The following is a 24850-nucleotide window of genomic DNA, read 5'->3' on the forward strand; positions in this document are numbered from 1 at the left end:
TAGAACTGCCATCTGTTGATCAATTCATATGTGCTTTGAATCATGCCTTTATGTTATTTTTTTATTTTAAAATAATTTTTATTTTTATTTGGTTTATAAAAGTAATACATGCTTTCTATAGAAAATTTGGAAAATACAGAAGCCAAGAAGGAAATAAATCACTTCTAATCTTACAACCCATTATGACCTCTGTTTATGTTTTGGTGTTTTATTTCTGTAGGGTTTTTTTGTTTTTTTTTTCCTGTTTCTATCCCATTTTTGCCATTTTGTTATGTATGTCATGAGGCACTGTTGTGTACCTGGTAAGAGTAGGCACTTTGGAGCCAGCCTGTGGGGTTCATATTCTGTCTTTGTCATTTATTAGTTGTGGTTCTTGGGGGAAATCATTTAGTCTCTTTTTTGCCTTACTTTCCCTATTTGTAAAATGGGAATAATAATAGTACCTATGTGTCGTGAAGATAAAATGAATTAACATGTAACTGTACTGGGCACATAAGTACTATGTATATATTATATTACTTTTTAATCTTATTATTTCTTAATTCCTTTTCTGGTAACATATATTCTAAGCATTTTCTCATGTCATTAAAATTTATTTATTTATTTATTTATTTATTTTTTTTGGGACAGAGAGAGACAGAGCATGAACGGGGGAGGGGCAGAGAGAGAGGGAGACACAGAATCGGAAACAGACTCCAGGCTCTGAGCCATCAGCCCAGAGCCTGACGCAGGGCTCGAACTCATGGACCGCGAGATCGTGACCTGGCTGAAGTCGGACGCTTAACCGACTGCGCCACCCAGGCGCCCCCATTAAAATTTTTTTAAACCATAATTTAATAGATTAAAATATTCCATCATATTGTTTTACCAAAGTTTATTGCTTTTGGATATTTAAGTTATTTTCATTTTTTCCTAGCATATAGATAATATTTTACGTAAATATTTACTTCTGATTTATTTTCTCAGGATAGAAGTCTGAAATTTTAATTAATGGGTTAAAGAATATGAATATATTTTTTAAACTCCTGATACATTTTAATAAGCTTTTCAAAAAAAGTTATGTCATTTTCCATTCTGGTCAGCATTGTTTGACCATACTACATAGCCTTCAGCATGGAATAAGCTTTAGTTAATCTTTGCCTATTGGTATGGTAAAATAACTTGTTTTGATATCTATTTCTTTGCTTATCAGTGGAGGTGAAAAATTTTCTCATGTTGATTACTCATTTGTACTTCTATTAATTTTTTATTTATTTTGGCTCATTTTTTTTCCTGATGGCTTTATGCCTTTCTTGTTGATGTTTTTGAAGCTTTCATAGATGTATATTAAAAACATTAACTTTTAATCATTGGCAAATACTTTTCCCAAGTAACTTGTTAGGTTACTAATCTGTTGGCTGCACATCTTTTTTTATAATGCTTTATTTTTCACACTTAACAGTTTAATTGATCTTTATTTTGGTCTGTGGTATGAGGTGAAATCTAATTTTCCTCAGATAAATAATCAGTTTTCCTGACGCTATTTATTAAACCTTTCATTTCTTTCCTATTGATTTATGAAGCTTATATTATCAACTGTTGCACGCTTATGTCTTTTAGTTTTAGTTTTCTGGGTATCTGTTCTATTCCCTTGATTTCTCATTTCTGTACTCAATATCATACACTTATATTATATTTTAATTATATCCTACTTAATTATCATAATTTAATTGTTTAATTTAATAATATACTTATTTTAATTATATTTATAAACAACTGTAGTATCTGGTAGGGTAAGTTCTCAAGATGTCAGTCTTAATTTTCAAAATATTTTGAGTTATTTTGGCTTATTATACATTTCAGTTTATAAAGTTCCTAAATATAACTCACTGGAATTTTAGGTAGTATTTTTCCTTTTATTAAAGAAAAAATAGCTTTTTAAAGTGTTTTTTATAATCTTATTTATTTTTTGAGAGAGAGAAAGACAGCCCCAAGCAGGATCTGTGCTGGCAGCATGGAACCTAACCTGGGGCCCAAACTCACGAACCATGAGATCCTGACCTGAGCCAAAATCCAGAGTTGGACCCTAAACTGAGTGAGCCACCCTGGCACCCCAAGAAAAAATTTCTATAATTACTTTTTCAATTATAGGAGAAATAGGTTTTTGTAAATTATTTAAAATCTGTAAAGTAATGTGTGAAAAACAATAGTTGCATTTTCCAGAGGCTTCTGCTCTGGATTTTATTTTTAGTTTGATATCTTCACATTGTTGATTCCTGTATCTAACATTTTTATACTGCTTTTAAGAATTTTTGACTTTAAAAAAAATAGAAAAGAATTCTTGACTTTAGATTTTGTCTCTTGATTTTTTTCTGTGCTGCATGAAGATTTAACTGATATCATGCCCTGATCCCTCTTCCCCTCTGTTTTTGAGATGTAGATCACTATTTTCAGTGCTTCAGTTTTTCATGTGCTATTTTTATAACTTTAAATAATTAAACCTACTTCTTACTGATCTTCTTCCCATTTGGACTATAAGGAGATGAGTGCCCCTTTCTTTCTGTCTTTCCTTTTCTTTGTTGGTTGGATATTTCAAGCAGTTATTAGTTGACAGTTCAACTAACAAATATAGTGTTACAGTTGATAATATTTACATTTTTTTCTGTAGTCAGAATAAAGTCTTCTGCTTTGTACAGACTGATTCTGAAAATTCAAAGCTAAATTTACATGATTATAAGTATGTAAATTTTATTGTCTTTAGAGCCAAGTAATGTACTATATTTATATTTGCTTTCCCATAGTTCCAATGCCACAACTCCTTTATCACTTGAGAATGTTTACAGTGTCATCAATAGATTTTCCTTTATGTCTTCAGATTATTAAGGACATTATACATTTTAATTTACTTTTTATTTACGCCATGATTTCTTGAAGACTTTTTTGTGCTGGAGTTTCAGATTCCTTTGTTTTCCTTTTTGAGAGAAGTAATACTTCTTCACTTTGTCTATAATATCAAACTTCTTTCTTACCAATTTTATCTCTTGCTTGTAATCTATTCCATTCTTCTATTTTTTAAAATTTCTTTTTAATGTTTGTTTATTTTGAGAGAGAGAGAGAGCACGTGGGGGAGAGGCGGGGTGGGGAAGAAAGAATCCCAAGCAGACTCCGTGCTGCTAGCATGGAGCCTGATACGGGGCTTGATTCCACAAACCATAAACGAGATCATCACCTGAGCCAGTATCAACAGTCGGACACTTAACTGAATGAGCCACCCAGGCACTCCTATTCCATTTTTCTTTTTGATAACATTTTTGAAATGTATTGGCTTTTAGTTCTAGTTTGGCTGATTGGTTTCTGAATCCTTGCTAGCAATTATCAGTTTTTCCCCTTGAATTCCTAGGTTCTATTTGCCATTTTGTATATTCTGCATTTTCTTTATTTTGCTGAAGTACATCCTCAAGAAACTTTCTTAGGAAGGGTTGCATGGGAAGTTAACCTGGGTATTCCTTGCATGTTGCAAAATAACTTATTTTTGTTCTCTTATTTTACTGGCAGTTTAAGTGTAAAATTTATTTCATAACTTTGGAGGTCTTGCTCTGTTGTGTTCTAGCTTCTGTTGTTAAATATTGTTTCATGAAGATCGTTTTCATTGTTTCTCCTTCCTTTTTAGGGGACATGTTTGTCTTTCCGTAAGTTCATAAGATCTTTTTTTTTCCCTTGGTGTTCCAGCATTTCTTGGTGATTTGCTTTGGTGTGGATCTTTTTCATTTATTGTGCTGAGTAGGACGTACGATGTGCTCTTCTGGATTGTTGCTCAATATATTTGGGTTTTGATTAATTTTATTGTTTAACTTAATGGTATTTAACTTAATAGTATTCTACACCATCAGGTGTAGAATAATCATGTAATGTTGCTTCTCTTTTTCAGGTGTTGCTGCCTATGTTGGTTGGCAAAGCTCCTCAATTCTCAAACCCCTGTTACAACAAGGTCTTAGTGATGCTGAGGAATTTGTTATTGTTAAAGCTCTTAATGCCCTTACCTGTATGTGCCAGTTAGGGCTACTACAAAAACCCCATGTCTATGAATTTGCCAGTGATATTGGTAAGTGTCTATTTCCCAAAATTAGAAGGAGAAAATTAGGATGTTTTAAGAGAAATAAGTGATAGAGCATTGTAAAAGTTCTAGGAAATACAGAGTCAGATTTTCAATTTTATTGTCCCGTGTGTGTGCGTGTGCATGAGCACTTGTGTTTGCATGTTTACGCATGCATGCTTCCCATGTATATTAGAAACAGGCAGGCAAACAAACAGGATCATTTGGTCTTCTAGCCCAGCTTGGGAAATACCTCTTTGTTTTTATCTGTAGTTAAGTATTTAACTTGAAAAATAAATTTTTTGTTTTGTTTTGTTTAACATGATGTAGATAAAGTCCTTAACTGCTCTGAAGAGTCAACTTATTTTTTGAACACTTGACCACTAGTTAAGTTGAAATTGAATGTACAGGATTGTCTAGGACATCTCTCATTGCACTGATTGCCAGTTAAGAATTCATAGTGTTCAAGTTACTACTGTTAATAATTTTATTTATTTATTCATTCATTTATTTATGAGAGATGGCGCAAGTGAGTGAGGGCAGAGAGCGAGAGGGGGCAGAGAGAGGGAGAGAGAGAGAGAGAGAGACACGTAGGGTTCACTTGGAACAGAGCACGAGCTAACCTGAGGTGGGTCTCGAGCTCACCAGAAGCAGGGCACGAACTCACAAATCATGAGATCATGATCTGAGCCAATGTCAGATGCTTAACTAACTGAGCCACCTAGGCACCCCACTGTGAATAATTTTATTAACCAATGAAAAGAATTAATGTTTGGTTTTTTATAGCATTTATCTGTTTCCCTCAACTTAAAATTCAGAATAAAGGCAAACAAACATCATACCTACTAAAATTAAGAATATTTGGAACTTTTAGTCTTCTTATCACATTTTAAGAAAGTAAGCAGTGTAAGGTATCTCTGTCCTAAGAGGACATGGAATCTTGGAAAATTGCCTTTTTTGGATAAAATGTTTAATTGCTGTTGAATGTTTTGATAAGGAAAATCAATAGAAAGCCAAAATTGGTCGGTTATAGGTTATTCTTTTTTTTTTTTTTTTTTTTAATTTTTTTTTTCAACGTTTATTTATTTTTGGGACAGAGAGAGACAGAGCATGAACGGGGGAGGGGCAGAGAGAGAGGGAGACACAGAATCGGAAACAGGCTCCAGGCTCTGAGCCGTCAGCCCAGAGCCTGACGCGGGGCTCGAACTCACGGACCGCGAGATCGTGACCTGGCTGAAGTCGGACACTTAACCGACTGCGCCACCCAGGCGCCCCGGTTATAGGTTATTCTTAAGGCAATCCTCAGAAAAAAAGACAAAGGAGTTAGTATTTATTTTGACTTTTGGGACAATAGGTAGTAGCTAGTAGAAATGCATACAATTTCTGGAAAATATAAAGCCATGACTGTAGCTTTTTAAAAAAAAACTGTGACAAATTTAAGTATATAGGTTTCTTACTTTACACTCTAATATCTATAATTACTGTTCTTTTAGTTTTTAACCCTAATTTGGTTTGAATTTTTGATGATTATTGTAAAAATAATTATAAATTTAATAGAAATTGTTGAGTATTGGCACCACAATCATGATGAGAATCTCTATTACATTGAAATGTTAAGCTATAGAGTGCCATGTAGTATAAGGCAGATATAGAAAGCAGTGTTTCCATAATAATATTAAGTAGAAAATGTATTGTCTTAACATGCATATCTTGCTGTGTGGAATATTTTCCTGCTTATTTTCATTTTCTGAATTCTCACATCAGTGTTTTCTTTTTTCTCCTGTGAAAGTGGTATTACCTTTATGGGTCAAGTTTTTCTGGCTTTTGACTTTGAACTTCCTTATTTTAATGAATATTCTCTGCGTATAAATATGTACTTGTATGTTCTAATTTCATATAATACATTTCTTCTGTTGCCTAATTACTTGGAAACTATTTTTGAGACTTTATAGTTTATAAGTAGCATTTTATTTTTCTGAAAAATGGATGTCTGTCAACTTATAAAAAAATCATCATACAGTATTTTACCTGTCATATTTTTCAGAGATTTTTCTGGGTTCTGCTGTTTCTTGTCATTGATCATAGGATGAACAAATGGAACACTCTGTGTCTTTAGTTTAGCATCAAAATAAATGATTGTCTTTAGGTATAGAATAAACCCAATATGGTACAACCTCTTGGATGGAGAACTGCCTTAGAACTGGAAATGAATTTGGTACTATCTGTTGGGGGGCAAAAAAAGCCTTGCTGAGAAGAACCAAGTAGGCAATCATTGGTTGGCATTTTGAACTATTTCAAAGAAAAAACAGTTTTTAGAATTTTAGAAACACCTAAAGTGTGATAAATCATACACATCTCTCTGTTCTGTTTTTATACGTAGTCTGTTGTAGTGAATCTTAAAGGGAATGATGGTGGTGATGATGGCATCATGATTTCTTTGATGGTTTTTGAAAAAACTATATTCTTCCCACTTAGATATCATCAATACTCCCTTCCCTTGTGCTTGTCCCCAGATAATTGGAATGTGTTGGAATAGAGAAAAGATCAAGTACACTGTTTTATAGGAAATCCTCTTGAATATTTTAGGTTCTTTGTATCAGTTAGCTACTTACTGATACAGTGATGCTATACAGCAATCAACCACAGAATCTCAGTAAATGCTTCAGTAATGTCAACTGTCATGCATCTGTGGGCTGTATGGGTGGCTCTGCTCTAGGCTTTGTATCTCCAGATTGTCTGGGGTGACAGTAATCCATCTGCCTCATTCTGGTGCCCATGTTAGATAGGGAGCAGTTTTCCAGGTTATGTTCTGGGTGATGGCAGAAGCATGAGACAGCAAGCTTAGCTGTGTAGCACATTTCGAGCCTCTATTAGTGTTGTATCTGCTAATATCTCATTGGCCAGAGCAGGTTAATAAGACCAAACTAAAAGCAAGAGGCAGAGAAGTACCCTTTGTATACCATGAGCACAGTAATAGAGGTAATGTAAAGAATTAGGACCAATAATTCAAGCTCATGCCTAACTCCTGCCAAGTCATTTTGAGTTTAGCTACTTTTTGGAGGTTTTTCAATGCTTTTCCAGTCCTCATTTTGCCTGTTGTCAAAGGGAAACTACCAACCCTCCTTTGTTGGATGTATCAGAGGCTGCATGGTGCTTACGAAATTATCTAACCTCCTTCACGTGTAATTAAAAGAATTGGAAATAGCAGAACTTTGGAAACATACTTTGAACAATTTTTTTTTCCTTTTCTATAAGTAATATTAGCATGTGACAGTGTTATTTCTCTGTTACCCTAAATTTCTTACAAACTTAATATCCTCTCAGTGCTGATGCTTCTGCATACTCAGAACAAATATGTGTCTCTTTATGTGTATGTATATTTTTTTGCTTTTAGGAGTTTAATTTTTTTTTTTAATGTTTGTTTATTTTTGAGAGAGACAGAGACAGAATGCGAGTGGGTTAGGGGCAGAGAGAGGAAGACGCAGGATCCGAAGCAGGCTCCAGGCTCTGAGCTGTCAGCACAAAACCCGACGCAGGGCTTGAACTCATGAGCTGTGAGATCATGACTTGAGCCGAAGTCGGACGCTCAACTGACTGAGCCACCCAGGCGCCCCTAGAAGTTTTATCTAAATCACGTGTTTAAAAGTTTGAATTTTATTCAAAATCTTTGATTAGTTGAAGTCATTGATATTCAGGTGTAATACACAATATAGTTAAAATAAAAGGGGTGAAAACATTCATTTACTTCTCTGGTTTAATCGTATATTTTAATCTCTTTAAGGATGGGCATCATGTTTTCTGCCTTTAGTTTCTACTCATAATGCCTTGTGAATGAATTTATGAAAGATATATTAGACTTGATCAAACCTTTTCATTAAAAAGAATGTCAGAGTAGTACTGTTTATATTCTTTTATGGTATTAATGCCGATATTTATGATAGGGAATATTATAATATCAGTATGTTGAGTTGAGTTTATGCCTTAGGATAATTGAGTATGTGAAAGCAGCTGATAGTAAAGTAACATTGTGGTATAATCCCTTTATTAGTTGTGTTATAAGGTTAAAATTTGTTTATCTTAAAATTTATGAGCGTGGTTTAAATCCATACCTTTTTCTTTTCCTTATTAGCCCCATTTCTGTGTCATCCCAATTTGTGGATACGCTATGGTGCCGTAGGATTTATCACAGTGGTGGCTCATCAAATAAGTACAGCTGATGTATACTGCAAACTGATGCCTTACCTTAACCCGTATATTACTCAACCAATAATACAGGTATGCTTGTTCCAACTTGGAGTCAATCCTCTCCAAACTGCACCCCTTAATAAAAGGTTTAGAGAGTCCTATTTTTATTTAAGTTTACAAAGATTTAAATTGGGCTACACCATTTTCACGTTCTTGTAAGTTAATGTTATTGGAACAAACAGTATTAAGGTGAGAAGTTCAAGAGACTTATGTTATCCATCATGTTATGCATAATATAGCACTTACTAGTTCATACTTTATTTTCTTATGTGCAGTGTTGTGAAACATCTACTGTTAACGGGAAATGCAGTGGAAACATATATTGATGGACTTCTGCTTTTATTGTAAAAAAATATAACTGATTTCAGCCAAACTCAGCATGTATAATAAATTGGAAAAAGCCTTTTACGGATGTTTGGTTTTTTGGACCACTAACTGGTTCTGATTTCTTCTCTGTTCTTTTTCTTTTTTTAAAAAATCTAATCTTTTAAAATCTTATTTAATCTTTTTTTTTTTTTTTTTTTTTTTTTTTTTTTTTTAATCTAATGACTTGTCTCCCCTGCTCCCTTCCCAGTATAGCACTTGATGATAAACTTTGGGTATTTGGTTTGTATAAGGCAGTTTTTTACCCAGCTTGTTATACCCTTCATCTTCCTGGAAAGCTCATTTTCAAAATACATACCTATCTAAATTGAGTGAACTGTTGAGATATGATTCTGTTAAAATACTGTGAAATATCCAATTTTTTAGTAAAACTGTGTTTCCCTTTTGCAAATTCACATGCTTCTGGCTCCTAGTACTTTTATGTTCCAATGTACCTTCCTTTGGTTGGAGAAAATGACATTGGATATCTTCTGGAGATGAGGAGGCTTGGCTTTGCCTTCTGTCCTTTTCCTCGTAGATTTATCCGTTTCTGAGGGTCATCATTCTTTTATTTCATAGTTTGTAGAATTTCTAATTTTTATCTCAGCAATTTATATACATATATAAGGTAATATTACTAGAAAGTATGCCTTTTTTATTTCTTTTATTTTTTTAAGTTTAAGTAATCTCCACACCCAATGTGGGGCTTGAACTTGACTCCAGGATCGAGAGTTGCATCTCTTCCAACTGAGCGAGCCAGGCACCCCATCCATCTTCCTTCCTTCCTTCCTTCCTTCCTTCCTTCCTTCCTTCCTTCCTTCCTAACAGCACACGTGGGAGTAGGGGAGGGGGAGGAGCAGAGGAAGAGGGAGAGAGAGAATCTTAAGCAGGCTCCATGCTGAGCATGGCACCCCTTTCTTTTAAAATTTATTGAAGTTCCCTTGGAAATCAGGTCTAGAGAGTCTTACTACTTTTAACTAGTTATTCTGTTTAGAAGTTTGTGAGGGGCACCTGGGTGGCTCAGTCATTTGAGTGTTCTACTCTTGGTTTTTAGCTCAGGTCATGATCCCAGGGTTCAAGCCCTGCCTTAGGCTCTCCTCTGAGTGTGGAGCCTGCTTAAGATTCTCCCTTTGCCCCTCTCTCCCTGCTTATGCTCGCTTTCTCTAAGATAAAAATTTAGAAGTTTGTTTATTAAACTCTTATAAAACGGTGTGGAGAAAGTATCCTTGGGAATTAAAAATTACTTGCGTTTGTAATAACTTAGTGGTGGTTTATTATAATCTGACATTAAAAAATAAATCTGACATTAAGTGTTTTTTAAGAAATCTGCACCACTCTCTTTGTTTTCTCAGGAAAAAATATATATTTCATATTTCATAATAAAAATCTGTATATAGTTTTATTTTTTGAGAGACCAGGATTAGGAGTTGAGAGGCTAATGATACATATGCTTCATAAATCTTACCTTTCTACAATTTGAATTAGACAAAAGATACCATTTTATGCTGGTTTCGCCTGGCTAGTTTACCAGGTAGTTAAATAGGTCCAAAGAAAGCCCTCTTGGTTACTGTTAGTATGCTCATCCTTTTTATTATATATGTGTTGACAAGGAGGGTGTCCTTGGGGATAATAAAAGGAAGGATTTTATGAGCTCTGTGGAGAGAGTAATATTTTTTAGAAGTGGTTGAAGCTACTGAGAAACCTAATGACTGATGGGCACCCCTGTGATGATTGAGCTTCTTTTCTTGGTCAGTACCTGTTGGCTGTTAGACCACGGGTACTTTTTTGATCTAGGAGGTCATCACATTTGGCATCCAGAAAAAGGCTCTTTGTCATTTTCTAAATTTTTCCATCCTGGGTATATATTGTTATTCTTCCAATATGAAAGACACAGATGTATACTCAAATGCTAACAATGAAAAGAGAAACCTTAGCTCTTAAAGGTCGTTAGTATTCTTTTTTCTTCTAAGCAAAATCGCAAATGTTGGTATCTCCCATTTTCTTAGAAAATAAATACCTATGTTAACACAGGTTGTATTTACTGAATATAAAAATAACTGTAATGTATGTTGTATCTTTGGTTGATTCTTTTTATTTTTCTAATATAGATTGAAAGGAAACTTGTTCTACTCAGTGTTTTAAAAGATCCAGTAAGTCGTTCTATATTTGATTATGCTTTGAGGTCTAAAGATATTACTAGCTTGTTCAGACATCTTCACATGCGCCAAAAGAAGCGAAATGGGTCTCTTCCTGACTGCCCCCCACCGGAGGATCCTGCCATAGCACAGCTTCTGAAGAAATTGCTCTCACAGGTTGTATCACCTTTCTGAAATCTTACATTTAAACACAAATTCGCTAAGAACATTCAAGCATCCATTTAGCTATTAAATTTTTTTTGGTTGATTAAGTCACATCATAAAAAAATGAATAAAACCTGGCAAATATATACATTTGCTTTGGCATATTGGAGATGCTAGGATGATGATAAGGCATTAGTTTGAGCTAAGTAAGGAATCATGGGAGACCTGTTAAGTTTCTTTTGTGATTATTGTCTATGTAAATAATGGAGAAAGTAGATATAACCTTAAGTTTGAGTAATATTCTTGATTCAGTTCCATATTTCACACACAAAAAAAAAAATTCAATTAGAGGAAACATTGCAAAGCACAGATGCACCACAGAAAGATATTGGTTTATTTTAGTTCAAATGTAAAGAGTTCTCACTACATGCAAACATCAGAAATGATTGGGATTTATAATGCATCTTAGATTGAATAAACCAGTTTCTGTTGTATATTAAAGCCTATGAATTTGTATCATTTAACAGGTGATGTCAAAACTAATAAGTAATCTTTTTATTATCCTTGGAATTAGTAAGGCCTCTTTAGAAATAGTCCAGATTCAGTGCCCTGTCTTAAGAGGGATATATGGAACTTCGAGAAGTCAAGATAGAAATGAAAATGGCTGGAAATAAAGAATACAATTTATGAATAAATGTTCCATGAGCCTTAAAGCAAATACTGAGAGATAACTTTAATGATGGTCTTTAAGTCTGCAGGACATTTTGGTTAAGAGAATACTTGTCAGTCATGTCTTGTCAGCAAGAACATGAGAAAATGCTTCAGTTGCAGAGAGAATTAGATCAATTTGAAGATATAAATCCTTTCTTGTATTGTACTAGTTACTGAGTGTCCAGTGCTGTTTCAGGCTCATATGTTGCTTTAGGTGATTGAATATTGAATTATCCCATCTCCTATGGGATATTGAATATCCCATCTCCTAGGGAGCCTGGTCAATAACCATTTTGGTTCTTTTAGGTCTCAATTTGCCTGGAGGCGGGAGCTGCCGCTGAATGCCTCTTCCAGGCCAGTGGTTCTATTTCCTATATTTTAGAAGACCTAATTTGATATGACTTGAATTACTAAAGAGCTTTTTCTTTGGGTCTTCTTTTAACCTTGTCTCATACATTAGATGTATTAAATATTTTAGAAAGCAATTTATGGAAAATTGGATATTGAATCACAGTTTTCTATTGTTTCTCTTGAGTAAGTAATCCTTATCAAAAAGACTTCAGCATATAGTAAAAACCACCCCAATTTAGATGTTTCTTTGGGTTTGGATGGTGTGATTCTTTGTACTCCTCTCTCTCCTACAAATTCTGTGTATTAAATTAAAAGCTTCTGTACTAAAATTTCACACTAAGTCATTGGTTACTTCTTGGAGCCTCTCTAGCCCCTCGTTCTTGCTTTTCATCTTGCTGTGGGTATAGGTTTTGCCACTGCCATGGGTGAGAGGAGGGAGAGGGAAGGAGCAGTTTCCGTAGCCTTTTTACCTTCTGCTTCCTATTCTAAACCCTTCTACCATTGCTGCTTCCAGAGTGCCAGCCCTCATTTTTGGGTACCATGATGAAATCACTAAACTCACTGATTTGTATTCCTCTGAATATTAGTGCTTGATGTATTCATTTGTCTGTCACTTGTACCCACATTTGTATCAGGAGGGAAGGAGGAACATGTTTCCCTGTGTTTTATGTTGTTTCTGTTACTAACAGTTTTAGGAGACTCCTAAGGGTTAGTAGTACTCTGTTTCAAGGGACAGGTGCTGCTAGTAGAGGGGAGAGCAAGCCAGAGTCTCTGAGGTCCTCAGAAGAAGTAAGAAGTAACAGCAGAACAATACTAGGCTCCATTTTTTGAGGACCTTCAACAAATCTACCACTGCAGTTGGTGCTTTCCATATTTTGTGACTGATCTTATAACAACCTTGAACAACAGATGTTATTCCCTATTTTATAGTTAAAGAAACTGCAGCCCAAAGAGGATAGTTAAGTTGCTTATGCTCACACAGTTCATTCAGCTTAAAGCTGACATTTGAACCTAAGCCAGTCTAACTCCAAATCCCTTCCTCCTTCAACATGCCATCTGGCCTCAAAATAAAGGACAGGGAGCTAAGACTGAGAGACTTGTTTGAGGTTTTTATGGACTTAGGAAGATTCCATGTGCAGTTCATCTCCTCCAGCCCCTTGCACGCCTTTTATCTGCTTCGCTTCTTTTTGGTCCCTGTGCTACCTTTCTTGGCATTGTTTGCAGAGGCTTGGAGTCAGGGGGAGGCTTTGGAGCTGGGAACTGAGTCCCTATTCCTAATGTCAGGGATACAGAGGGAAGGATGCTTTTAGCCTCTGCAAATGTGAAATCTGAATACGCCTACAATTTTTCCCCCCTTGGGGTTTTACGGTGCTTTTTGTATAGGACTATACTTGAGATGCATCATGGGTAAAATAGACTTTTCTAGACTAGCCTAGCATTGTTTCTATGGGAAAATATGTTCAGGGTTCTGGATAATAGACTTTTATTTTTTTAATTTTTAATTTAAAAAAAATTTTAAGTTTGTTTATTTGAGAGAGAGAGCGCGAGTGGGGGAGGGGAAGTGAGGATGGGGAGAGAGAGAATCCCAAGCAGACTCTGCACTGTCAGTGGAGAGCCTGATGCGGGGCTCGAACTCATGAACCGTGAGATCATGACCTGAGCTGAAGTCAGATGTTTAATTGACTGAGCCACCCAGGCGCCCCATGGAAAATAGACTTTTAAAGTACACTTTTGAAATATATGGTAGTTAAAATCTGCCTAAACTCCAGATTTTTAATAGGATTTACCTTCTGGAGGTGATACGTGGCAGGGCTGTTTTGGAATCTCATTCACAAGAACTGTCTGTTTTATTTGTATCCATTTGATCACCCGCTAATACAGAATAAGAATATTCTGATTTCTGGGACACCTGGGTGGCTCAGTTACTTGAGCATCAGACTTCGGCTCAGGTCATGATCTCACAGTTCGTGAGTTTGAGCCCCACATCAGGCTTGCTGCTGTCAGTCTGTTAGCGCAGAGCCTGCTACAGATCCTCCGTCCCCTTCTCTCTGCCCCTCCGCACTTGCACTCTGCCCAAAATAAATAAATATGAAAAAAAAAAATCAATCCTCTTTAAAAAAAAAAAAAAAGAATATTCTGATTTCACTCCTTTAAAAAATGGCATATACTAAACATTTTTGATTTTTAAAAGATTTTTATTTGAATACGTTTTGACTGGTAGTATAGACACAAGGTGTAAAATTAAAAAGATATTGGAGGGGCGCCTGGGTGGCTCAGTCAGTTGGGTGCCTGACTTCGGATCAGGTCATGATCTCATGGTTCATGAGTTCGAGCCCCACGTCGGGCTCTGTGCTGACAGCTCAGAGCCTGGAGCCTGCTTCGGATTCTGTGACACTCTCTCTCTCTCTCTCTCTCTCTTTGTCCCTCCCCTGCTTGTGCTTTGTCTCTCTCTCTCTCAAAAATAAATAAATATTAAAAAATATTTTAAAAAATAAAAATAAAAATAAAAAATAAATAAAAAGATATTGGAAGATACATAATAAAATGTAAGTTTTCCTTCAATCTCTGATCCCCAGCCACCCAGTTTCTCTTTCTGTTGATTGTGAATTTTATGTTGTTAGAGTGCTGAATTTCTTGATACGGTGTTGGATTGTTCTGTTGTACAGTTAACTTATTTGGAATCAGTTTGAATCAGTTTGATCCTTTTAAGCCTTGTTTTTTAAAAAAGTTTTAAATCCGGTATAGTTTACTGTGTTATATTAATTTCAGGTGTACAATATAGTTATTCAACAATTCTGTACGTTATCCACTGCTCAAGATAAGTGTACTCTTAATTTCCTTTACCTGTTTCACTCATTCCCCCACCCCCACCCCCACCTCCCCTCTGGTAACTATCAGTTCTCTGTAGTTAAGAGTCTGTTTTTGGTTTGTCTCTTTTTTTTCCTTTGTTCATTTGTTTTGTTTCTTTTTTTTTTTTTTTTTTTAATTTTTTTTTTTTTTCAACGTTTATTTATTTTTGGGACAGAGAGAGACAGAGCAGGAATGGGGGAGGGGCAGAGAGCGAGGGAGACACAGAATCGGAAACAGGCTCCAGGCTCCGAGCCATCAGCCCAGAGCCTGACGCGGGGCTCGAACTCACGGACCGCGAGATCGTGACCTGGCTGAAGTCGGACGCTCAACCGACTGCGCCACCCAGGCGCCCCTTGTTTTGTTTCTTAAATTCCACACACGAGTAAAATCATACAGGATATGTCTTTCTCCTTTTTTAGCATTATACTCTAAATCTATTCATGTTGTTGCAAATGGCAAGATTTCATTCTTTTTAATGGCTGAGCATCTATCAGTGGACACTTGGGCTGTTTTCCAAGTTTTGGCTTTTGTAAATAATGCTGCAATACACATAGGAGTGCACATATCTTTTCAAATTAGTGTTTTATATTCTTTGGGTAAATACCCAGTAGTGGAATTACTGGATCATATGGGTAGCTCTATTTTTTTTAATTTTTTGAGGAACCTCCATACTGTTTTCCACAGTGGCTGCACCAGTTTGCATTCCCACCAACAGTGCATGAGGGTCCCCTTTTCTCCATATCCTTGTCAACACTTACTATTTCTTGTCCTTTTGATTTTAGTCATTCCAACTGGTGTAAGGGGATATCTCAGTGATTTTCATTTGCATTTCCCTGATGACGAGTGATCTTGAGCATCTTTTCACATGTCTGTTGGCCAGAGAGACAGACAGACTGAGTGTGAGCTGGAAAGGGGCAGAGAGAGAGGGAGGCACAGAATCTGAAGCAGGCTCCAAGCTCTGAGCTATCAGTACAGAGCTCAACTTGGGGCTCGAACCCAGAAACCATGAGATTATGACTTGAGCTGAAGTTGGACACTTAACTGACTGAGCCACCCAGGTGCCCTGACCTCTGCCTATTTTTTAATTGGATTATTATTATTTTTTTTTGATGCTGAGTTACGCAAGTTCTTTTCTTTTTTTTTTCTTTTCTTTATTTTTGAAATATTTTATTTATTTATTTTTTAATGTCTATTTCTTTTTGAGAGAGAGAAAGAGACAGAGTGTGAGTAGGGAACGGGCAGAGAGCGTGGGAGACACAGAATCTGAAGGAAGCTCCAGGCTTCGAGCTGTCACGCCGCGGGGCTCGAATTCACGAACTGCAAGATCATGACCTGAGCTGAAGTCAGATGCTTAACAAATGGAGTCACCCAGGTGCCCAAGATTTTATTTTTAAGTAATCTCTATACCCAATGTGGGGCTTGAACTCAAAACCCAAGATCAAGAGTCACGTGCTCCACTGACTGAGCCAGCCAGGAGCCCCTATATATTTTAGATACTAACCCCTTAATGGATGTATCATTTGCAAATATTTTCTCCCACTCGTTAGGTGGTCGTTTTTGTTTTGTTGATGATTTCTTTTGCTGTGCAATAGCAAAAATATTTTTTCCCATTCATTAGGTTGTCTTTTTTGGTTATTGATGGCTTTGTTGATGCCTTCGTTTGCTCTGCAAAAGCTTTTATTTTGGGTAGTCTCAGTAGTTTATGTCTGCTTTTGTTTCCCTTGCTTGAGAAGACATATCTGGAAAAATGTTTCTATGGCCCATGTCAAAGAAATTACTGCCTATGTTTTCTAGGAATTTTATGGTTCCAGGTCTCACATTTAGGTCTTTAATTTATTTTGAGTTTATTTTTGTGTATTCTGTAAGGAAGTGGTCAGGTGTATTCTTTTGGATGTAATTGTCCAGTTTTTCCAGCATCATTTATTGAAGAGACTAGCTTTTCCCATTGTATGTTCTTGCCTCCTTGTCATAGATGAATTGACCATATGAGTATGGGTTTATTTATTTTGTTTCATTGATGTATGTGCCTTTTTTTGGTGCCAGTATCATAATGTTTTGATTACTGCAGCTTTACTTATTATTTAAAAAAAACTTTTTTAATGTTTATTTTTGAGAAAGACACACACATACACACACACACACACACACAGAGCATGAGCGGGGGAGGAGCAAAGAGAGGGAGACACAGAACCTGAAGTAGGCTCCAGGCTCTGAGCTGTCAGCAGAGAGCCTGACATGGGGCTCAAATTCACAAGCTGTGAGATCATGACCTGAGCCGAAGTCGGACGGTTAACCAAGTGAGTCACCCAGGCACCCCTACTGCAGCTTTATAGTATGTCTTGAATTCCTCGATTGTGATAGCTCCAGCTTTTTTTCTTTTTTCTCAGGATTACTTTGGCTATTTGGGGTCTTTGGTGATACCATACAAATTTTAGTATTATTTGTTGTAGTGCTGTGAAACCTGTTGGTATTTTGATAGGGATTGCATTGAATCTATAGGTTGGTTTGGGTAGTATGGACATTTTAACAATATTAATTCTTTCAATTCATGAACACAGTATGTCTTCCCATTTGTGTCATTTTCTTTAATTGGGTTTTGATTAAATTGAATTTCCCATTTAATTCATCAATGTATAGTTTTCAGAATATAGGTTTTTCATCTCCTTGCTTCAGTTTATACCTAGGCATTTTATTCTTTTTGGTCCATTGTAAATGGAATTTGTTTTCTTAAGTTCTTTTTCTGCTGCTCTATTATTAGTGTATAGAAATGCAACAGATTTCTGTGTATTTATTTTGTATTCTGCATTAGTACTATCGGTACTAATAGTGTTTTGGTGGAATCATTAGGGTTTTTTAAATATAGTATGATATCATCTGCAAATAGTGACAGTTTTACTTATTCCTTACCAATTTGGATGCCTTTTATTTCTTTTTCATGTCCATTTGTATTCTGCATTAGTACTATCGGTACTAATAGTGTTTTGGTGGAGTCATTAGGGTTTTTTAAATATAGTATGATATCATCTGCAAATAGTGACAGTTTTACTTATTCCTTACCAATTTGGATGCCTTTTATTTCTTTTTCATGTCCATTTGTATTCTGCATTAGTACTATCGGTACTAATAGTGTTTTGGTGGAGTCATTAGGGTTTTTTAAATATAGTATGATATCAGCTGCAAATAATGACAGTTTTACTTATTCCTTACCAATTTGGATGCCTTTTATTTCTTTTTCATGTCCAATTGCTGCAGCTCAGACTTTGATTATTATTGTGAATAAAAGTGGTATGAGTGGACATCTTTGTCTTGGTGGATCTTAGCAGAAAAGCTCTCAGTTTTTCACCATTGAGTATGATGTTACCTGTGGGTTTTTCATATAAGGCCTTTATTATATTGAGGTATGTTCTCTCTAAACCATTTTGTTGAGAGTTTTTTATCATGAATGGATGTTGTATCAAATGCTTTTTCTGTGTTTATTGATCATATAATTTTTTATTCTTCATTTTGTTAATTCTCCGAGATTTGCAAATCTTGAACCACCATTGCATCCCTGGAATAAATGTCCCTTGATTGTGGTGGATGATTTTTTTAAATGTATTGTTGAAATCAGTTTGCTCATGTTTGTTGAGAAATACTGTATCTATGTCAGAGATTTGGGTCTGCAGTTTTTTTGTGGTGTCTTTGTTTGGTTTTGGTATCAGGCCATTAATGGCCCCATAGACTCAATGTGAAAGTTTTCCTTTCTCTTCTGGTTTTTGGAATAGTTTGAGAAGAATAGGTATTAACTCTTCTTTAACTGTTCGGTAGAATTCACCTGTGAAGCCATCTGGTCCTAGACTTTGGTTTGTTGGGAGTGTTTTGATTACCGATTCAATTTTATTTCTAGTAGTTGGTCTGTTCCAATTTTCTGTTTTTAATGTATTAAGTAGATTTTTAATATAAAACACATAAGTGTAAATATGTAATATATAGGTAATATAAAGTAATATAAATATTCTGTAAAATTTTTTTATAGTCTGGATTTTGTTTGCTGATATGTTGAGTATTTTTGCATTTAGATTCATAAATGATTTGTCCTTCAGTTTTCCTTTCTTATAATGTCCTTTAGGTATTTATACCAAATACTGAAAGAAAAATCCTGACTTATAATCTTGTCTTGAAATTACTCCTAATTCTTGAGAGTTTAATCTAAATCCTTCCTGTTTAGGGATGATTGTTTGCAGTGCTCTGATTTGGTGTGTGTCGTATGGGAGTCTGGAAACTGTAATATGATTGTATTACTGTTTTAAAAAACAACTTTGTTTTCCCCATGGTGCATTTCTAGCTTTTTTTAATGGAGAAAATTCGCACAGAAAATAATTCACATTTTCATCGTCCTGGAAAGAAACCCCATGCCCATTAGCAATTATTCCCCGTTTACTTCTCTCTCCAGCCCCTTGCAACCACTAAATCTACTTTCTGCTTCTAGGAATTTGTCTATTTTGGATATTTCCTGTAAATGGAATATATACAATATGTGGCACGTTTGTGTCTGGTTACTTTCACTTAGCAAAATATTTTCAAGATTGTTCCATGTTATATGGCATATGTTAATACTTTATCCCTTTTTATGGTTCTTATGATGACCCTCCTTTTGTGGGCTAGAACTGAGACCTCTCTCTTGTGAACTAAGATGTAGTCTAACAGAAAGAATAGAATTCTTACTACAGCTATGAAATTGTCTACGCTAAGCAAATTTTAGGAGGAGAAGTAAAAATAAATGAAGAATTTCAGGCCAGTGTTGGAAAAAATTCAGTTAGAGATCCCTCTATGATTATTAGACTTTAATGCAATTTCATTTTATTTTTTCTTAACTTTCTAATTTTCTAGGGTTTGTTTGTGTCCTATTGTGACTGTGGGTTGTGAATATTCATTTAAGCTCCATCAGGATTCTAATTAAAGCCTCAGGGGAATTGCTATTTTATTTTTTTTTCCATTGGCATTATAAAAACATTATAGAGGATTCTGTGGATGGTTTGAAAGTAAAGAAAAAAATGCAGAACTATTTTGTTTATCAGAATATTTCACATTGAATTATTGAAATTAAATATTTAGTATTAATTGGCTGTCAGTTTCAAGTATTCTAAGTGCCTTGAGTAGAATAACTTAACTACAATTTCAAAGTAGCCCCTCCCCCCAAATTGTAAGATGGGTGCTAATAATTACTTCATTATCTTCATTTTCTGGAATCAGTAGACGTTTAGAGAAATTGGGTAACTTGCCCAAGGTTACACATACAGTAAGTAATGGAGCTTGAATGTACATAGGCAATCTGACTTTAATTATACTATTTCCCTAGGGTGTGTTGCTTGCATTTGCAGGTCAGCCAGCATGTATCCATTTCTGAGGTGTATAGAATGTTTTATATACCGTAGAGGGCCTTCACACGTAGTGTCTCATTTAATATTCTCAACACATCTAGGATAAGGGTGAAGCATATAGACTTTCTCTTGCTTAATATTGTATTTTCAGAATTTTTGTTTAGGTAATAAATGTTTGTTTATTCAGAGTTACATATTAAACATGTACTAGATACCAGGCACTGTATTAAGTTCCTTGGAGATTTCAAAGGTGAGTTATACTTGAATGCTCCCATTTAGAAAGAAAACTAAGATATAAATTATGATACAAAATGGAAAGTGCTATAATAGAGAGTGTTCTGGATGATCAGAGTAGAGATGTTTTTCTATATTGATACTTTCTTTTTCTCTTGTCTTTGTTTGCTCCATTTTACCATTTTGACTCTTAAAATTTTAAATTAGTGGTTTGACCCTTCAGTCATTCCAAGGCCTGTTATTACTTTTGGAAATAATCTCTATAACATATGTTTTATTTGGTTTTAGGGAATGACAGAGGAAGAGGAAGACAAACTCTTGGCACTGAAAGACTTCATGATGAAATCTAACAAAGCAAAGGCCAATATAGTAGACCAGAGCCATCTTCATGATAGTAGTCAGAAAGGTGTAATTGACCTAGGGGCATTAGGCATAACTGGGAGACAAGTTGATCTTGTTAAAACCAAACAGGAACCTGATGACAAGCGAGGTTGGTACATTTATATATGTGTATGTGTTTAGTGTGTTATTACTTCATAAGACTTATTTCATAAGGCATATTAGTTGTAGCTAATTAGTAGTAAAATAAGTCACATTTTCCAGATACAGAACTTTCAAGTACTGTATGTGACTCCATTACGTAACAGGCATATTTAGGGGAGGAAAAGTGGAGAATTGAATTAACAGTTAAGAGCTTATGTAACCTGTCACAATTATGGCTTTCTGTGTCAGAATCAAGAATCAAACCAAAGCTGGACTCCAAAGCCCTATTCTTTTTTTTCAACGTTTATTTATTTTTGGGACAAAGAGAGACAGAGCATGAACGGGGGAGGGGCAGAGAGAGAGGGAGACACAGAATCGGAAACAGGCTCCAGGCTCTGAGCCATCAGCCCAGAGCCTGAGGCGGGGCTCAAACTCACGGACCGCGAGATCGTGACCTGGCTGAAGTCAGACGCTTAACCAACTGCGCCACCCAGGCGCCCCTCCAAAGCCCTATTCTTAATAGAATAATGTTGCCTTTGTGGATTTACATGATTGAAGATGGAATCCTGATTTTTTAATCCTTTAAACACCAACCCAAGCCAATAATCAATGTTAAAACGAGATAATTATCTAGTGTTAGTAGGTAATGCCCAGTGAATTGAAAAGAACAGTCTTGTTATTAACAATGAAATAACAAAAGAGTAGAGACCAGAGAAGACTTAATCATTTCAAGTCTCTAGATTTAGAACTGTCAGCTCTGTGACAAGGATGTTGACATTGATTGTATGAGGTTTTTAAGATCTTGCGTATTCTTCCTTTAACCCTTTTTGGAGATGTACTTATTTCCAAGTACATGCATTTAAAAACCACTCTTTTCCAGTATCAGATTTTAAAGGCAGCTGAATTGTATTTAAAAATAAACCTCTAATTGTCAAACTTGGGGTAAAGTATTTGGAACTTAATTATCAGTGGTTTACATCCATAAGTAAAGCACTCATACAGATTATAAGAAAAACACAAGCACCCCAAAAGAAAAATATTGAAGGATTTGAACTTACAACTGATAGAAGAATAGAAATGCATGTTTGAAAAGGTAGATAAATGCAAAACAATGAGATGCCATTTTCTGCCTATGTGATTAGCAAAACACTGATGATATCTGTTGTTAGCAAGGTTGTAGGGAAATAGGCATTTTCATACACTGTTGATGAGATTATAAATTGAACATGTTCTTTTTAGAAAGCAACGTTCTTACTCTTTGAGTCACTATAGTCAATTCTGAAAATTTCTCCCAAGAAAACTGACAGGCATGTGAAGAAATATGTAGAAGAATGTTCTCAGTTTAAAAAAAGGAAATAATTGAAGTGGCCATTAATAGGGGAATGGTTAAATAAACATTCAGTGTATTCGGTTGAGAGGAAAAAGCAGATTGTAAAATACTTTATATTACTTTGTACTACTTTATTTTTTTAATTTTTTTTATTAAAAAAAAAGTTTTTTTTAATGTTTATTTATTTTCGAGACAGAGACAGAGCATGAACAGGGGAGGGTCAGAGAGAGAGGGAGACACAGAATCCGAGGCAGACTCCAGGCTCTGAGCTATCAGCACAGAGCCTAATGTGGGGTTTGAACTCACGGATGATGAGATCATGACCTGAGCTGAAGTTGGACGCTTAACCGACTGAGCCACCCAGGCGCCCCTGTACTACTTTATTTTTGCAAAATGATATGGTAGTACGTCATAAATGATACAGTGTATGAGATTTACAAAGTTATAGGGGCAACTCATTCTATATTTTGTAATTAATACTAGAATTTTGTGTTACCGAATGTACTTTTTGTAATTGGAGAAAGATGTTTTAAAAAGATTTTCTCATCTCTTTAGTCTGGAGGTAATATATAGCAATTGACTTTTACATTTTGTTTGTTTGTTTCCCAAGTAACGGATACTGGAAGTAGGTCATATCAGTGTGGTTGGTGACATTTGAGAAAGTTGTTTTTCTTGTTGGTTCTCGAGATAAAGTGGTTATTTGAAATTGAGCCCACCTTAGGAAACTAGGAAACAATTAGGTCTAATTATTAATGCACTGAAAGTGCATCTGTTCCATCTGCCCTAGAGATAAAGTGAGGGTTAAGGAATTGATATATAAATATAAATAAATTGGAGATCATAAAGAACAAATAGGATGTGAAGTCCATTGCTATCCCTCCCTAACCAAAAAAATAAATAAAAGTGCATATTGGTTTTAGAGGTTTCCTTTAGACTGACTATTCTGAACCTGTTTTTGTAGCTAGAAAACACGTAAAACAAGACTCAAATGTAAATGAAGAATGGAAAAGTATGTTTGGGTCACTGGAACCACCGAATATGCCACAGGCCCTACCTAAAGGGAGTGACCAGGAAGTGATTCAGACTGGGAAGCCTCCTCGTTCTGAGTCCTCTGCTGGCATTTGTGTCCCTTTGTCTACTTCTCCACAGGTACTGTCATCTAGGCAGTAATCCTTGTGTTTTTCAATCCCTTTCTGCTGCTTTGGTTGTTTAAAGGCTGTGTACTATACTGGGAAAACCAATATAGTGAGTTGTCCTTTAAGGGAGGACGTGTTTCTTCTTTCTTTCTTTTTTTTTTCTTCAAATTTTATTTAAATTTAACTTAGTTAACATATAGTATAATATTGGTTTCAGGAGTTGGTTAGTGATTCATCGCTTACATACAACATCAGTGCTCATCACACGTGCCCTCCTTAATGCCCATCACCCATCTAGCCCATTTCCCACCCATCTCCCTCCATCAACCCTCAGTTTGTTCTCTCTAGTTAAGGATATGTTTCTTTCTAAGACAGGTTTATCTTTAATTTTATAGCCAAGGGGAAGTCTAGTAATTGAAATCATCAAAAAGGGCCTTGCGTTAGAGTGCTCCCCAATAAAGTGATCTGAAATTGTGGGTTGAAGACATCATTATGGACTATAATTATAATTAGGTTGCAGTGAACCTTTTAAATCTTTTATTCTTTCTCTAATATAACATATCTGTAAAATAGCAAAAACATCTCTGGAAGAAAAGTCCCTAGTTTGCCATCTGTGAGAAATGTTACAATTTTTATGTATTTTAAGTATATTTGTAATTTAAGGTAACTCTTCCTTAAGCCAATATGTTTTAAGTGAAGAATACTAACTGAACCAACTGATAAATTCTATTTCTATTCACTTAAATTCTGTGGATTTTTGTTTAATGTTATTGCTATACTGATAGTTTTTTTAATAATGTAGAAGTTTGGAAGTGTAATACTTGCGGTTAAACTTTATTTTAATGAGATTTTCACTGAACAAATGTCATTATATTTAAACGGATTTAAAAATTGGCACGTTAATAAGGAAAAAAGCTGATATGATGAAAAGAGAACATCAGTACGTTTTTATCATCGAGTATACCTTGCTTTATAACATACATACTTATAATTCTGTTTTGCAGTTTCCAGAAGTGACAAATGTCCAAAATAGAAAACCAACAATACAGGTTTTAAGTAGTACAATTTTACCGTCTACGTACCAGATTCGGATCACAACGTGTAAAACGGAACTTCAGCAGCTCATACAGCAAAAGCGGGAGCAGTGTAACGCCGAGAGGATAGCTAAGCAGATGATGGAAAATGCTGAATGGGAGAGCAAGCCACCACCACCTGGTAAGAGTGCCGCCGCTGGGTAGTTGTATTCTAGCCCGGGTGCTGGAGCCTAGAGTCTAATGCAGGGTGCTGATAATTAATTACCAGGAAGTAAGAACAAAACTGTCACTTGAAAGCCTAGAGGAAGAAGCATTAAATGAGAAATTTTAAGTCATTTGTGGAGTTTGGATCTTCTTAGCTGTAAGGGCAACTCGCAGTGT

General features: G+C 35.5%; 1 protein-coding gene across 2 annotated transcripts in view; it reads left to right on the top strand.

Annotated features, from left to right (window-relative positions):
- The window catches only part of PIK3R4 (phosphoinositide-3-kinase regulatory subunit 4), a 79598-nt gene that overhangs the window by 24455 nt on the left and 30293 nt on the right, over positions 1 to 24850 (top strand). For both annotated transcript variants that reach the window (XM_045503642.1, XM_045503643.1), the window contains exons 8-13: positions 3908 to 4081; positions 8202 to 8347; positions 10789 to 10992; positions 20775 to 20976; positions 23261 to 23448; positions 24440 to 24650. In XM_045503642.1, the coding sequence (XP_045359598.1) occupies positions 3908 to 4081; positions 8202 to 8347; positions 10789 to 10992; positions 20775 to 20976; positions 23261 to 23448; positions 24440 to 24650 (1125 nt within the window). The remainder of the gene's footprint in view (positions 1 to 3907; positions 4082 to 8201; positions 8348 to 10788; positions 10993 to 20774; positions 20977 to 23260; positions 23449 to 24439; positions 24651 to 24850) is intronic.

This window comes from Leopardus geoffroyi, chromosome C2 (assembly GCF_018350155.1).
Source record: "Leopardus geoffroyi isolate Oge1 chromosome C2, O.geoffroyi_Oge1_pat1.0, whole genome shotgun sequence".
Taxonomy (NCBI): Eukaryota; Metazoa; Chordata; class Mammalia; order Carnivora; family Felidae; genus Leopardus; species Leopardus geoffroyi.